General features: G+C 46.6%; 1 protein-coding gene across 1 annotated transcript in view; it reads right to left on the minus strand.

The window, feature by feature from the left end:
* The window catches only part of REC8 (REC8 meiotic recombination protein), a 77,448-nt gene that overhangs the window by 30,008 nt on the left and 32,729 nt on the right, over window positions 1–14,711 (minus strand). Inside the window, exons 10-16 of the mRNA XM_068271455.1 lie at window positions 14,172–14,254; window positions 11,211–11,254; window positions 10,872–11,027; window positions 9,547–9,613; window positions 9,299–9,402; window positions 4,627–4,675; window positions 3,381–3,447 (exon numbers count right to left, since the gene is read on the minus strand). Coding sequence (XP_068127556.1) covers window positions 3,381–3,447; window positions 4,627–4,675; window positions 9,299–9,402; window positions 9,547–9,613; window positions 10,872–11,027; window positions 11,211–11,254; window positions 14,172–14,254 — 570 coding nt within the window. The remainder of the gene's footprint in view (window positions 1–3,380; window positions 3,448–4,626; window positions 4,676–9,298; window positions 9,403–9,546; window positions 9,614–10,871; window positions 11,028–11,210; window positions 11,255–14,171; window positions 14,255–14,711) is intronic.

The following is a 14,711-nucleotide window of genomic DNA, read 5'->3' on the forward strand; positions in this document are numbered from 1 at the left end:
AAAGCTGAAACAGAAACTCTCCTCAAACGACTCCCGAGCTGTATGGAAAGGTCTCAGGGCTGCCACCAACTATAAGCCCCCCCCTCAACATGCAAAATCCCAGCACTGAGCTTGTTGAGAACCTCAGTGAATTCTACTGCAGATTCGAGAACCGAGCAGCATGTGCAGGGCTCCCGGAGCCACCTGCTCCTTCCTCCACCCCGCCTGCTCCATGCCCAAACTCACCGTCTCTGACCGTGAACAAGGATGACATCCTGAGGCACCTGTCAAGGCTAAACACTAGGAAAGCCTCAGGCCCAGATGGTGTGTCACCAGCATGCCTGAAAACCGGTGCACAACAGCTAGCTCCCATTCTGTCTGCCATCTTTACCAGATCCCTCCAGGAAGGTAAAGTTCCTGCTTGCTTCAAGAGGTCGACCATCATCCCTGTACCCAAGAAGCAGGGAGTCACCGACCTCAACAACTTCAGACCTGTGGCTCTCACATCCGTCATTATGAAAACTTTTGAGAGCATGGTCATGCCCCTGCTAAAAGTCTCAACAGAGCCCCTGCTAGACCCACACCAGTTTGCATACAGAGCGAACAGGTCCACCGACGACGCCATCAACATCTGCCTGGAGTCAGTCTACGAGCACCTGGACAGAGCGAACTCATACGCCAGGATCCTCCTCCTTGACTTTAGCTCGGCGTTTAACACCATCAGCCCTAAAATACTTCAGGAGAACCTTGCAGCGCTCAATGTCCACCCCTCCCTGCGCCTGTGGATCACTGACTTCCTCACAAACAGATCCCAGGTCGTCAAGCTGGGTGCCATCCTCTCTCAACCAAGAACCACCAACACAGGGGCCCCACAAGGCTGCGTCCTGTCACCGATCCTGTTCTCTCTGTATACAAACAACTGCGAATCCACTGAAAGCTCCGTCAAAGTTATCAAATTTGCGGATGACACCACCATTGTTGGACTCATCTCCAACAACGATGAGGAGGCTTACCGTCACCAGGTCGAAAGTATCTGCAACTGGTGTAGGGTGAATGGGTTGGTGCTCAACACTGCAAAAACTGTTGAGCTGATCATAGACTTTAGGAAGCGCGCCCCCATCCCACCCCCAATCCATATTGAAGGCACGGAAGTTGCACAAGTCCCCTGCACTCGTCTCCTGGGCACAACCATCTCCAACGACCTGAGGTGGAAGGCCAACACTACCTCCATCCAGAGGAAAGCCCAGCAGAGACTATTCTTCCTCCGCCAACTGAGGAAGTTCGGTATGGACCGGAAACTTCTGACAAGCTTCTACTCAGCCACAATTGAGTCTGTCCTGTGCTCTTCTATATTGGTCTGGTACGCGGGCTCCTCTGCCAGTGATAGACACAAGCTACAGAGGGTCATCAAATCGGCGGAGAGAATCATTGGAAAACCTCTCCCCCCGCTGGACCTCCTCTACAACACCAGACTGTGCTCCAGAGCTTTGCGGATCGCTAACGATCCCTCACACCCAGGCTCTCGCTTCTTCAGTCGGCTCCATTCGGGCCAGAGGTATCGGTCCATCTACACCAGGACCTCAAGACACAGGAACAGTTTCTTCCCCTCAGCGGTCAAATCACTGAACTCTCTAGACTCACTCCCACCCCCCTCCACCACCGCACCATCCTCCCATCAGTCTAGTCTTCAACTAACCAGAACCGTTCTCCCTCAACTAACCAGAACCGTCCCTTAAGCATGTCTGCACAGCAGATCTACATATTTACTGCGAACAAGGTTTTTCGCTGTTGTGTATCACCACTGTACTACTCTGTTGTGTATCACCACTGTACTACAAGGTTTTTCTCTGTTGTGTACCACCACTGTACTACATTATGCTTGATGTATGCTTTCTGTTATCTGTGTTGCCTGTCCTTTTTTCTGTACCTGCTTGTGCCAAGCCCAATTCCGGGCACGACCAAGTCGTGCTTGGTGATAAATAAAATGATTCTGATTCTGATTCTCTTGCTACAATTGTCCTTTAATGGGAATACAAAGATTCTGGCCACTTGTTAATTAGGCTAAATAATTGCCCATTACTTGCTAAGGTTTATGCCAATGGCTCCTTTAGTATTTAGAATAGCCGGATGACTTCTCGTAGAGAATAGCCACTGTCTTCCAGCAATCGTGTAGTATTAAATACATATAAACGTTTTGTTTATTTTATGTCTGTGGTTTCTCTAGGGCTCTGCTTGCGACACAACTGCCGAACAATGACAATATTTGTTTAGGACTTTGCTGTACAAGACGCAGGTTACCTCATGCATGCAAACACTCCACCAGGACTGGCAGAAGGCAGCGCTTCAGCTGCTGAGGCAAGCAAGCTGCCAGAATATGTAGTGACTTGTAATTTCTCACAGGCAGGCGGCCTGGCGTGGCATCTCTGTACAGTAGTGTGTATTGCTCATCTGCTTACTGCTGAAGCTGCAATTCTTGGATAGTTTATGGCACAAGTACTTGCCAAAGACAGCGGAGCACAAGAAGCCGGAACTTATTTCCTAGGGTATCATTATCTATTGGCTGTTATGTGTGTGTCATAAAGAATGCTAGATCTATCTAAGATAAACTCAGGAATTGGTTTATTTAAAACAAACAGATTAGCAAATTACTGTAATTCGCTTTCCAAAGACTGGCTTTGGCCTGTGGCAGGGACATTGGATTGGGAACCCTCCAGAAAGTCACAGTTGGTGACAAGAGTGTTGTGAAGCTCTCTGGCTGCACTATGTAAATTTGTGGTAATTTCATGACTCTGTATTTACATTAGTGTAAAATGGTCAGTCAGTAAAGTCTTCTTTAAGGAGGAACTGTAGTGAAAATAATGTAATGAATAAAATTGCTTTTTTTTTTTTTTTTTTACAATATTTATTTATTATAATTATTTGGTCAGTGTTTGCCCATTTTAAAATCTTTCCTCTCCCTGATTTACCTTCTGAAATTTAAAACAGGTGGTGACAACTTTAGTAATGGCTGGTGATCTCTGTGCATAGAATTCTCAGGACAATCCACAGAGGGAGATGTGGCTTGCTTGGCAGTTGGAGACAGCCATTATTTCCCACAATGCATACTGGTTACACAGTAAACTGTCAGGGCCATGGTCCTGACATCACACTGTGGGAGGGGTTTCCTCACAATATCCTCCATGTACCTGATGATCTTTTCCAAGAAAAGGCAAAGACTTCTTGTGGAAAAGGAAGTATCAGCTACTGATTTGTATGAAAAGTTAAAGTTCCTATTTACGGTAAGTTCTTTCAAAGGAGAATCAAGTTCTGTGCCCTATTAGCTATCACATTGCCCTGGTGTTGGGCCTATAGGTATAAGGATTCCTGTAGCTGCTACTGATACTTTTTTAGGCCTCACTCACCTTCTCTCCTCTGGGGTGAATGAAATGGGTCTGGAGCGGTCTTCTTCAGAAGCCTCAAGAGACATTTCTATAGGAAATAAAGTAAAAAAAGAATGATAGAACTGCCTTGTGCTTCAAGTCACCATAATGTCAGGTTATGTGAACTTTACATCCGCTAAAAGCTGCACATTACAAATCGCCTTCCAATCGCTTACAATGGGCATATAGCTGTTCACAGGAAGTGATCCACTCCTCTATTTAATTGCATTGTGTACAATGGCAGCTTTGTTTTCCAACATTCTCAGAAGCAGGGCATTAATTTAGGCAAATGGTCTTGGGGGCACTTGGAAAACATAATGTGAGAGAAAAATGTCTTAGGATACATATACTTTTACAAGCCAAGTGTCTGGGGAACGAGTACACTGAGATGGCAAAGTATCTGGAGAACATGTAGCTAGCAGCGTGGCGACTCTTCTCAGCGAGTGCATTGATTGTCTCAATGATGGAGCTGTGTTGTCCCGTCTGGGAGTCCATTGGTGTCGGTCAAAAGAAAAAGCCTTCGAAGTTACTGGCTCTTCCACGTAGCGCACTGAATCTGCTCCAGTGTCCTACTGGTTTCTGCTGTTCAGTGCCCGCTCCAAGCTCAGCACACAGGACCATGGTAAAGCTGGGGACATTCTGTTAGTACTCCCACGACAGGCACCCCTTCCAGTCCACTGTTGCACCCCAAGCCACAGTGGGAAACACTGGGCAGCTTTGGTAGGGGGGGAGATTGCAGGGGGAAAGAGGAGGACACCAGGACAGAAAGGGACTAAGGAATTCACAAAGGCACACAGGGGGACAAAGGAGAACACAAGGACCCAGCTGGGCTGTGGGCTGCAGCTATGTTTGGAGCCTCTCTTAGCCAACTGCATGGATGTGGGGCTATATTCGAACCATAAGACAAAACAGACCTTTTCTCCTGCCTTCTGGGAGAGAAAAAGTGCGTCTTATGGGCCGAAAAATACGGTACCTCACTAGTTGGTCATTTCTATTTTTCATGTGGTAAAAGCCTTTGTGAAAGGACATTCAGTAAAAATCAGTGTTTTTTTTTTCTTTTGCTTTACTGCATGCAGTAATGCTTAGTGAATTGAGACCAATATCCCTATAGTAAAAGGATGACATACTGTTGAAGCAAGGGAATGGTACTGCTTATGTATATACATCCATGCAAAAACATACACATGAACTGAGCACACAGAAATCTGTAAGTAATGGCTGGACTCACCTGAGGACAGCATGAAGCTAGCTACAGATTCTGTGACTGCACGCACCACCTAAGGAGAAATACACACTAAAATTATATGTGAGCTGTGATCACAATGGTGCCTTAAAGTTGCAGCGTACATTAGAAGTGCAATACAACGCATACAATGAGGTATGCAGTACCACTGTTTATTTGGCTGTGTTTGTCTTATAGATGTGTGCAGTGTGTATTGTTGTTTTACTTGAGCACCTTTCTCAATAAAAATCTATTGTTTCCAAAAACAAAGTATCACTGATCCTGTAAACATGCATGTTGCCCCGTAAACACACTGCATGTGCATTATCGCGACAGAACCCGCTGCACCACACTGCTGATGTGTCAACATGAACATACCATAGACGTGATTTTATCACGTTAGGAAGCGATTGTATTATCCGTTGGGACAGAACTGCTACAAGGTTCAGCTACACAGGTAGCCATACTTCACTGCTGTCCCCACGGCTGTTTTACTCTGCTACAATGAGTTGCTTTTCCAACGATACATGTGACGTGGTCGGCATATAATGTGAGCCGGACACAGTAGTGTTGTTTGCACACAAGACTTGGAGTCTGTTACTGGCCGGAGCTGACTGTGGCTAGCATGCAGGCTAACCAGAACACATTAACATTAACCAGAACACAGGCACCGCACAGCCTTTCATCCTGCCATCTGCAGACCCTGAGCCGCGAGAGCGGTATCGCTAATAACAAGCACATTTGTAAACCTGTTTTACAAGGCTGTTTTTGGATATTTTTAAACTTTTGGTTCTACAACAAATATTGGCACTTTAAAACTAGGGGAGTGTTTTTTTTCTTATTTGAAGATGCTATCACTGATTGGTGATGGGAGTCAGAGGAGGGGCCCAGCTGATTGCGAGTGAGGCTGGGGGTGGCCGATTTCCCGCACACACAGACGGGCATTAATTTGAAGGGGGGATAGCGTGTATATTCTCCTCAACTGCTGATCAGGAGACTTTTAGGGCCCATTCACACTTAAAAACGCAGGAGTGATTTTTCCACAATCACTGGACACTGCAGCGATTTTCCCGCGATCGCATTTAGCGCTTCTATAGCACTGAAGCGCAATTGCCGGGAAATCGCCTGAAAATGGTGCAGGCTACACGTTTGCGTTTGGTGATTTGCGTTAATCGCCGGCAATTAACGCAAATCGCCCAAGTAAGAACAGGCCCATAGGGTATTATAGCACTAGCATTTAAAAAGCGCTAGCGCTTGAGCGTTTTGCCAAAATCACCGGCAAAAAGCTCTAGTGTGAATGGGCCCTCAATGGAATTGTGCTGATGATTTGAGGGCTGTTGTCCTATAATGAACTATATATTAATAATGGTGGTGTGCATAAATAATTTACTGCAAATTGTATGCAGCTCAGAACTGGGACAATCCCATGCATGCTGCAGATTTTTATTACTCCAATTCCAAGATGGTTTAAACTTGCATGCAAGCATGGATTATTAACTTATGAATGAATTGACCATCTCCAGTCTTATTATAGGTTTTGTGTTTCTAGTGTAATGTGTGTGCACAGGGCTGGGCAAATGAATGTGAAGTTCAGAACTCTGCCTAATACATAAGCCAGCTAGAAATGTTTAGGCGCTGGTGTTAACCACTTGAGGACCCACCCTTTACCCCCCCTTAAGGACCAGCGCTGTGCTGAGTGATCTGTGCTGGGTGGGCTCTGCAGCCCCCAGCACAGATCATGTAGCAGGCAGAGAGATCAGATCACCCCCCTTTTTTCCCCACTAGGGGGATGATGTGCTGGGGGGGTCCGATCTCTCATGCCTGCATGTGGCTGGCGGGGGGGGGCAGCTCAAAGCCCCCCTCCGCGGCGAAATTCCCCCCTCCCTCTCCTACCTGTCCCCTCCCCGGTGATCCGGGCTGCACAGGACGCTATCCGTCCTGTGCAGCCAGTGACGGGACGTCCCCTGTCACATGGCGGCGATCCCTGGCCGCTGATTGGCCGGGGATCGCCGATCTGCCTTACGGCGCTGCTGCGCAGCAGCGCCGTACAAATGTAAACAAAGCGGATTATTTCCGCTTGTGTTTACATTTAGCCTGCGAGCCGCCATCGGCGGCCCGCAGGCTATTCACGGAGCCCCCCGCCGTGAATTGACAGGAAGCAGCCGCTCGCCCGAGCGGCTGCTTCCTGATTAATCAGCCTGCAGCTGGCGACGCAATACTGCGTCGCTGGTCCTGCAGCTGCCACTTTGCCGACGCGCGGTATGAGTGCGCGGTCGGCAAGTGGTTAAATTAAATTTGAGAACCGCACATGTCCAGGACACTTACGCCCACCGGTGAAGGGGCGCCAGATGTGTGGACAAGGTGTGCATGCGCGACTTTAGCCAAAATCGTCGGGTTAACGTAGCCAACAATAAAGGGGACCTAGAGGTCGCCGAGGGACCTTGTGGGCTGCTTTGGACTGGAGGAAGCCTCCGGTAAGTCCAGATTTCCTTTTTTTTAGCGCTGCTCATGTCCCTTTAAGGAGCGATGTCTCTGATATGGAAGCTGCCATATTTATTTCCTTTTAAACAATACCAGGTTCCTGGCAGTCCTATTGATCTTTGTGGTATCAGTGTGTGAAGCGCACAGCTGAAACAGGCATGTGGCTAATTCAGTCAGAGCACCTGATCAGAAGTATAACCTGGTACACACTTTTGATTGGTTAATGACTAGCCAATTTTACCAATCCCATGTAATATGAGAGCTTACCTACACAATCTGTTCATAGTACTCACAATCTGTTGGCCTTCATTGCAAATGGAGAGGATAAGGCCCCGTTCACACTTGCGTTTTGGCAAGTAAACGGACCGGATCCTGATCGGATCCTGACCTGATCCTGATCAGAACCGTACGGTTCCGATCCGGATCCGGTCCATTTGTATCAGGCATGCATCAGGCTGCCATCCGGATCCGTGGGCAAAAAATAGTTAAATTTAAATAAAAGAATGTTGGGTCAGCAGAAGGTGCACCTGGTGCACCTGTAGAATCAGGTTCCTCCGCTGTAGGCCTCACCTCCACCTCCGACATTCTGCCAAACAGCTCCAGCACGTCTGTCACTGCTGCTCCACTCCAGACATGCTTGGCCCATGTGTCCCCATCCGAAATGGCCGCTTGGATACGCATAGGAAGTGGGGTAGAACGTCAGGTTTTTGTAGGCAGTGTGTTCTGTGCCTTCCGTTTCCCATTGGTTTCTGTGTTCCGGGTGGTGCTGTCAGGCTCTGGTCCGGGTGCGTGGGCCGGAGATCCAGACCCAAAAAATAGCGCATGTTGGAAAAGAGTCCGGATTCCTGATCCATACCAGCTCCGATACGTACGAAACGGACGCGTGTGAACGTCCGCATAGACTTTACATTGCTATGCGGAACGTACGTTCCGTTTGTACAGTATGCGGTCCGGATCAGATCCGGAAAATCCGGATAGCGAACGCTAATGTGAACCGGGCCTAATGGTGGGCATAGATGGCTCGTTTTTTTGCGCTGGATCGAGCCAGCGCATCCCCGCTCGTCCACGCGGATCGATTGCCACTTGTCCCCGCCGGCGCTTCCTTATCAGCAGGCGCGGGTCGAGCAGGGTCGAGCAGCATGATCGGGCCAGCTGAATATTATCAGCTGGCCGGATCAGCTGGTCGATACACGGTACAGAAACGTACCGTGTATCCCCAGCATAAGGGCTGGTTCACACAGGGGTTCTGCTCAGCGTCTTGTTCAAACGCTGAGGTTTTTTTCTTTCAAGAATGCCAGCATTTAACAGCTTAGCTTTTAATGTCTTTTGAAGGCTTTTAATGGCTTTCAGGAGAGTGTTTGCAGGAAGTATATGGAAAGGCTGGGCTTTTATGGGCTCTCTTTGGCTTTTGTGGGCTTTCATTTGCTTTCAGTGGCTTTTGCTGGCTTTCAAACGCCTTCTAGAAGCTGCATGTTGCTTTTGAGATGAGACGCTGGGATCAACTGCCAGGCTTTCATGAAAGCCTGCAAAAGCTTGTACTAAACGCTCCTTTTCACTTGCATGGGAGGGCGGTAGATCCCTAAAAATGTTACTTTTAAAATGCTGCGTTTAATGCCAGGAAAACGTCCGTGTGAACCAGCCTTAAAATTGGACCATCAAAATTGGATGTTTTTGCCAGGCCTAGTACACACTTTCAATTATGATTGGCCAATCACTGACCAATTTTTCCACCTCCATCTAGTATTAGAGCTTACCTACACAATCTGTTCATAGCATTCAAAGTCTGTTGACTTATACTACATGAAAGTGGTACAATTGGTCAGTGATTGGCCATTCAAAATTTTGTGTGCTTAAAGGGTACACACACACAACCAATTTTGATTAGACAATTTTACCACTTTCATGTAGTATAAAGGCCAACAGACTTTAAAACTATGATCACATTGTGTAGTTAAGCTCTCATGCTACATGGAAGTGGTAAAATTGGCCAATCACAATTGGATGTGTGTATGCACTCTGACTTTATAGTCATAGGATCAGCAGGAAAGCCAGGCAATACGAATTGTTTCAAAGGAAATAAATGTCACCTGCCGTATCCCCCTCTCCTCATGATCCCTAAGATTGCCATGCAATTGTAGTTCAGTTGTGTGTGCCATTTGTTATGCTGTATTGTCTGCTATCCTTATGCAGCTCTCACCTCCGGCTCACTTGCGGTTTCTTCTCTCTCCCGGATGTATTGCAATGGCTCTAGCACCGCACACTGAGACCACAGTGAGACCAGCTCTGGCGCCATGAATTGTTCTAGTGTGAGGGGAAACAACAATAACATACAAATAGGAAATCTGATGCAGAAATGTGGGAAGTTAATAACTGAATGTATATGTGACAGGACAGCAAAGATGAGAAGACCTGACTGAATAGGTCCGGGAATCAGTGGCTACTCACCATAGGTCGGAGATTCAAGGAGTGAGGCTGCAGTTCTAGGCCTTATGTAGGGAAGAGTTACAGGGGCCTGCAATATTAATTCAATAATTATAATTTCAGTTATCGGTAAATGGATATGAGGATTTAGGATAGGTTCCCAGGGAGCTGCGTTGTGTTCCTTGCAAAAACAGGAATGCAACGTACTGAGATGCCGCATTCCATATTATGCAAGCTTTGCATCGCATACAGTTAAGCATATAGTCAATGAAAAGTATGCTTCACTGTCAATGTGCTTGTTATGTGGTAACGCACTGCATGTAGTGTGTTGGGATACTGTAGTCCAATGGATTGTATTGCACTGGGTGCACTCTGAATGTTGCATAGTAAGGCTTCTTTTCCACTTGAAAAAGCTTCTTTTTCCACTCCACGCGATTGCGTTATGAACCGTCGGGAGTGAAACGTAATGGCGGCAATAATCGCGCAGCACTCTGATTGCGCTTGGGGAAAAATCGAAATGCGCTAATGGAAAAAGTGCACCATGATTTACATTGAATTCACGGTGCACCAGCGATCGGCAAAACGCAGGCGATCTGCTTGTTCAAGCGGATCACGGCCAGTGGAAAAGGGCCCAAAGTCTATTGCAGTGGGTCTTACTGCGTTAAGAAGCCTGTTATGTCGCACTGCAACGCCCTGCCGTAAACCTATGCCATGTTCACAGTGGAACGTTGCATTGCGCTCCCTTTTAACAGGAAAGCAACACAACGCAACAAAAAGACATACAGCACATCACTGTTAATGTGTACAAATTTACTGGTGATGCACTGCATACATACCGCAACTTGTTGTACCACAACCCACCCACCCCCCTGAGTACATAGCATAGGTGGTACCTTACAGTGTGGTAGGCCATGTTACAAAGCGGCTGTTACACCACAACGCACCACTGTAAACGATGTCTTCCCAACCCACTTTCCTTATGCTGTGCATTAGGTTTCACACAATGCAAGTGACCAATATCTTGGTTATTGGTTGCTGCTCGCTGTTTTACTAGGGGACACTTGCTTTTTAATGAAGATGTAAACAGCAATAAAACCCCACAACAGTTTTTAACCTGTTTCTACACTAATCAAAATAAAAAAATATTTTTCTTTTGGTCCCTGAAAATAGGTTTCAATACAGTTTCAGAAAGCCAATGCATCACAGCGGAAGGAAACCCTTCAAGAGACGAGTCAAATATGTCTGTAATAGATGAGTATTGAGGATACTAATTCTGAGGAACATTTATAGTTTTATATGGTCCTGATATTTGTTGTCATAACTTTGCAGTGTTTTGTTCATTGACATACCATTGGCTGTGTGTATATATGTGGGTCACTGGTTCGCTCCCGCATTATCTTGCTTGCAATCTGTATGTCTTCATCAATGATTAGCCTGCTCCTTCTCGCAGAGCGCCTGAATGTAGGTCGGCCAGCAGCCTCCACAGGTAGCTCCGGCAGCTGCAGCTGTAATAAGGAGAACATTGCGGTGAAAGATGGGCCTTACAGTATGTGTGTAGGCAGTGGCGTTCCTAGGATCCTAAGAGATCCTCGGCACTTTTAGGCACTCCAGCCAAAAGATGGGTGTGGCCATGCAATAGAATGTGGGTGTGGTCATGGGTGAGGGCATAACTGTAACAAAAGCAATACCTGTGGAGATGCGAACTGAGGCGGCTGTATCTCTGGAACCATTTCTAAAAAGAAATATGTCAGTTTCAGTATTACTAAATATAAATAAATGAAATCAATATCTTCTTAACAATATTGGAGTTTTACATACTACCTTTTGTTCTAAACTCAAAGCTGTGATAGGAGAAGGGCGTATCTGTGTTAAATCGCACCTATGGCAAACCCTGAAATAGCTCCGACCAACGCCAGCATTGCGTGTCTGATTTGAAGTCCATGATCTGCCAACAACCCGCTGATCCTGTTGCATTTCATTGCATACTCCCATCCTGCACTACTGCAGCTTAGTGTGTAAATGCAGAGTATAGCACAGCAGAAGCTGTGCTCTCTCCTTTCCGCTGGAGTCCAGTGCTGTGCTTCTGCCTGTCTGCGAACCACTCGCTCCAGTGGCCAGCATCTCCTACTGCATGTAGTATGATTACGCGCTACATGAGGAGAGACAGTACTAGAGGGAGCAGAAAACCGACAGAATGGTCGCACAGGCACAGCACTGGACTACAGACGGGAGATTAAAGCCAAGCTTCTGCTGCGCTATACTCTGCCTTTACACACTGGACTGGGGAAGTACAGGGGAGGGATGGAAACAGATAGTGGGACACAGAGACAGATGGAGGCATAGTGGGACAGAGTGAGGCACAGAGGGACACACACAGAGCTGGATTATCCACAAGGCCTGAAGAGAGTCTAGGGGCCCGGTTTATGCTTGCCCCAACAAATCTTGCCAAAAAATCTAGGTAGCCATCAAGGGTGGGCCCAAAGTGGCCCATTGCTGTGTGTGTCCAAGAATTCATAGCTGTACTAGTAACTTTACATGGGAGAAAGCTTTTTTTTTTTCTTTTCCACCTGCACTAGACCACTGACTGGTAGCAAACTCTAGAACGCCTATGTGACAGTTTCTATTAAAAGTTTTGTGGAATAATCACACTAACATTATGGTTGTCATTGTAGAGAGATTAAAGGACCACTATGGCGAAAAAAGTAAGCAGTTAAAATCTGACAGAACCGAAAGGTTTTGGCCTAGTCCATCTCCTCATGGGAATTCTGTTTTCAACAGCATTTCCTGAGCAGCAGCTGCCAAAATAGTGTGCAAGGGAGTAGGGAGGCTGGCTGATACCTTACTATTTTGGCAGTTATACTGACGTCCTGGAAATTCTTTGAAAACAAAGAAAACCCTGAGAATACCCCTGAGGAGATGGTCTAGTCCAAAACCTGTCGGTTCTGTCAGATTTTAACTGCTTACTTTTTTTCACCATAGTGGTCCTTTAAGGTCCCGTTTACACTTAATCAGTTGCTCGTACTTATAACTGAAAAGACAACTAATTTTCAAAGTAATGTCCATGTTTTCCTATGGCACAGTTCACACACAACGCATTTTAACTGAAATCTTTTTCACAATGCACTGCTATGGAGAAGAAAAAATAACGCGTACCAACTGAGTAAGTGTAAACGGGGCCTAACTGTAACCACTTTTGGAGTTTTTTTCAACACTGCACTAGCTCACACAGCAAGAGCTTTTTTAGCACTAGTGATTTGAAAAGCTCTTGCTGATGCAATGCTATGTGTGATTTTTTTTTTTTTTTTTTAATAAAATCCCATTGAACAAGTGAGAACAAACTCATAGCATTACATTAGCAAGAGTTTTTAAAACCACATGGGCTTAGAAAAAGCTCTTGCAGTGTGAACCAGCCCTTACTGTTTAAAATGTAATTTTACAGTATGAATTTGTCAGGATGCCTATGTGATTTGCAACGTATATCATTTAAACAAAATACATATTCGGGGCCCGATTTACCATAAGGCACAGTAGGCATGTGCCTACAGGTGCCTGATCATGGAAAGGCAGCTCATTCCCCTCCCCACATGCCTCCTACCGGCCTTATCTATGTAGAGTCTTGAGCAGAGTGTAAATGAGAGGTTACTCGGCATTCCCCTGACCAGATTTCCCTTCTGCTGGGGGCACCTCTAGCTACCTAATACTTGGAGGTCCCTCTAGCTACTTAATACTGAGGATAGCTCTGGCTATCTAATGCTGAGGGGCACCCAGGGCAGCCATCAGGGGGGTACAAGAGGGACAGTAGTATGGGGTCCAGGAAGAGTCTGGGGCCCAAACAGTAGCAGTGCCACTTGAGCCTCTGCTGGCAATTCTACCATGACATAACAGGAGTTGTGTGGTCATCTCCCTCTTCCCTGCTGTGTGATTGGTGAACACGCATCAATGCAGGGGGGAGGTTGTTATGGGCGACAGGCAAGTTGCTTTGACTCTACCCCACATACCATGGCTCTGCCCCCACACAACCTACCTATCAGATTGTTACTTGCCGTGAGGGGGGCCCTGTAGGTTTGCCAAGTATAGGGCCCAGAAAATTCTGCTGGGGGCACCTGTAGCTACTGTACCTATGACGGGCAAGGGAACTAAGGTAGAAGTGATAACTGGAACAGCCAGCACACTTGCGGTTCAGCAGGGGTTTGTAGGTTCATGGAGGGCAAAGTCTAGGGTGCCAGGTCATCTGTGCCTATAGGCTCCTGTGATGTAAATCTGGACCTGTTCACATTTTAATAGTAAGTATGATCTCACAAAATGGGGCTGTGGGTTGCATTCAAGTAACTACAGGATATTTGCTGTGGGCATGTAGTGCACAGAAAATGTACCAGTACTTATGCTAGTTAAGATGTAATTTAGGAGAAACTGAGGCAAAACAAACCCACCAATCATGTCCTGTACAGGGCAATTAAAACAGACACAAGCAAGAGAGATTCTGCTTAAAACATAAGCTTATGTCACTTCACCACATGTCACTTAACACTTTAAAGCAAAAAGCATTCTATAAATGCCATGAGCTGTATGATCTCTTTGTAATATGTTTGGCCAGCAAGCTTGCCGTTGTCCAAAGAATCCTTTGATCAGCACACAATGGGGTATCTCACCAGGAAACAGAGAAGATTGTTCTCCTGTTACTTCATCCAGCTGCATTGCAACATCAAGCTCGGAGGCCATCTCTGTAGGGAGACTGTAAGAAAAGAAGACTGAGAAACTGACCACACATATATTTAGCAGCAAGACAAACTCTACATGAGCGTATGAACCATCACAGGTTCAACATTAACAAGAAAATATACAATAACAAATATACTGATCTCCCAGTGCCCATACATTTCTGCTCACGTGGCCACAGTTTAAAGAGAACCCGAGGTGGGTTCTAAGAACGCTAATTGCAAACAGAGGCTGGGTCTTCATATACTGCCCAGCCTCTGTTGCTATACTGATCCCCCCACAGGCCCCCCTGCACTCTGCTTACCCCCCATAAATCATACGCCGAGCTGTCGACACGCAGCGTGTCACAGCTAGCTGTTTACCTTTCATCTATCACTCTCGCTGCTCTCCCGCCTCTTCCATAGCTCCGGTCCCCGCCTGCATCCCTTCACTCCAATCAGCGGGAAGGGAAGGGACGGGGACCGGCACTATGG

This window comes from Hyperolius riggenbachi, chromosome 1 (assembly GCF_040937935.1).
Source record: "Hyperolius riggenbachi isolate aHypRig1 chromosome 1, aHypRig1.pri, whole genome shotgun sequence".
Classification (NCBI taxonomy): Eukaryota; Metazoa; Chordata; class Amphibia; order Anura; family Hyperoliidae; genus Hyperolius; species Hyperolius riggenbachi.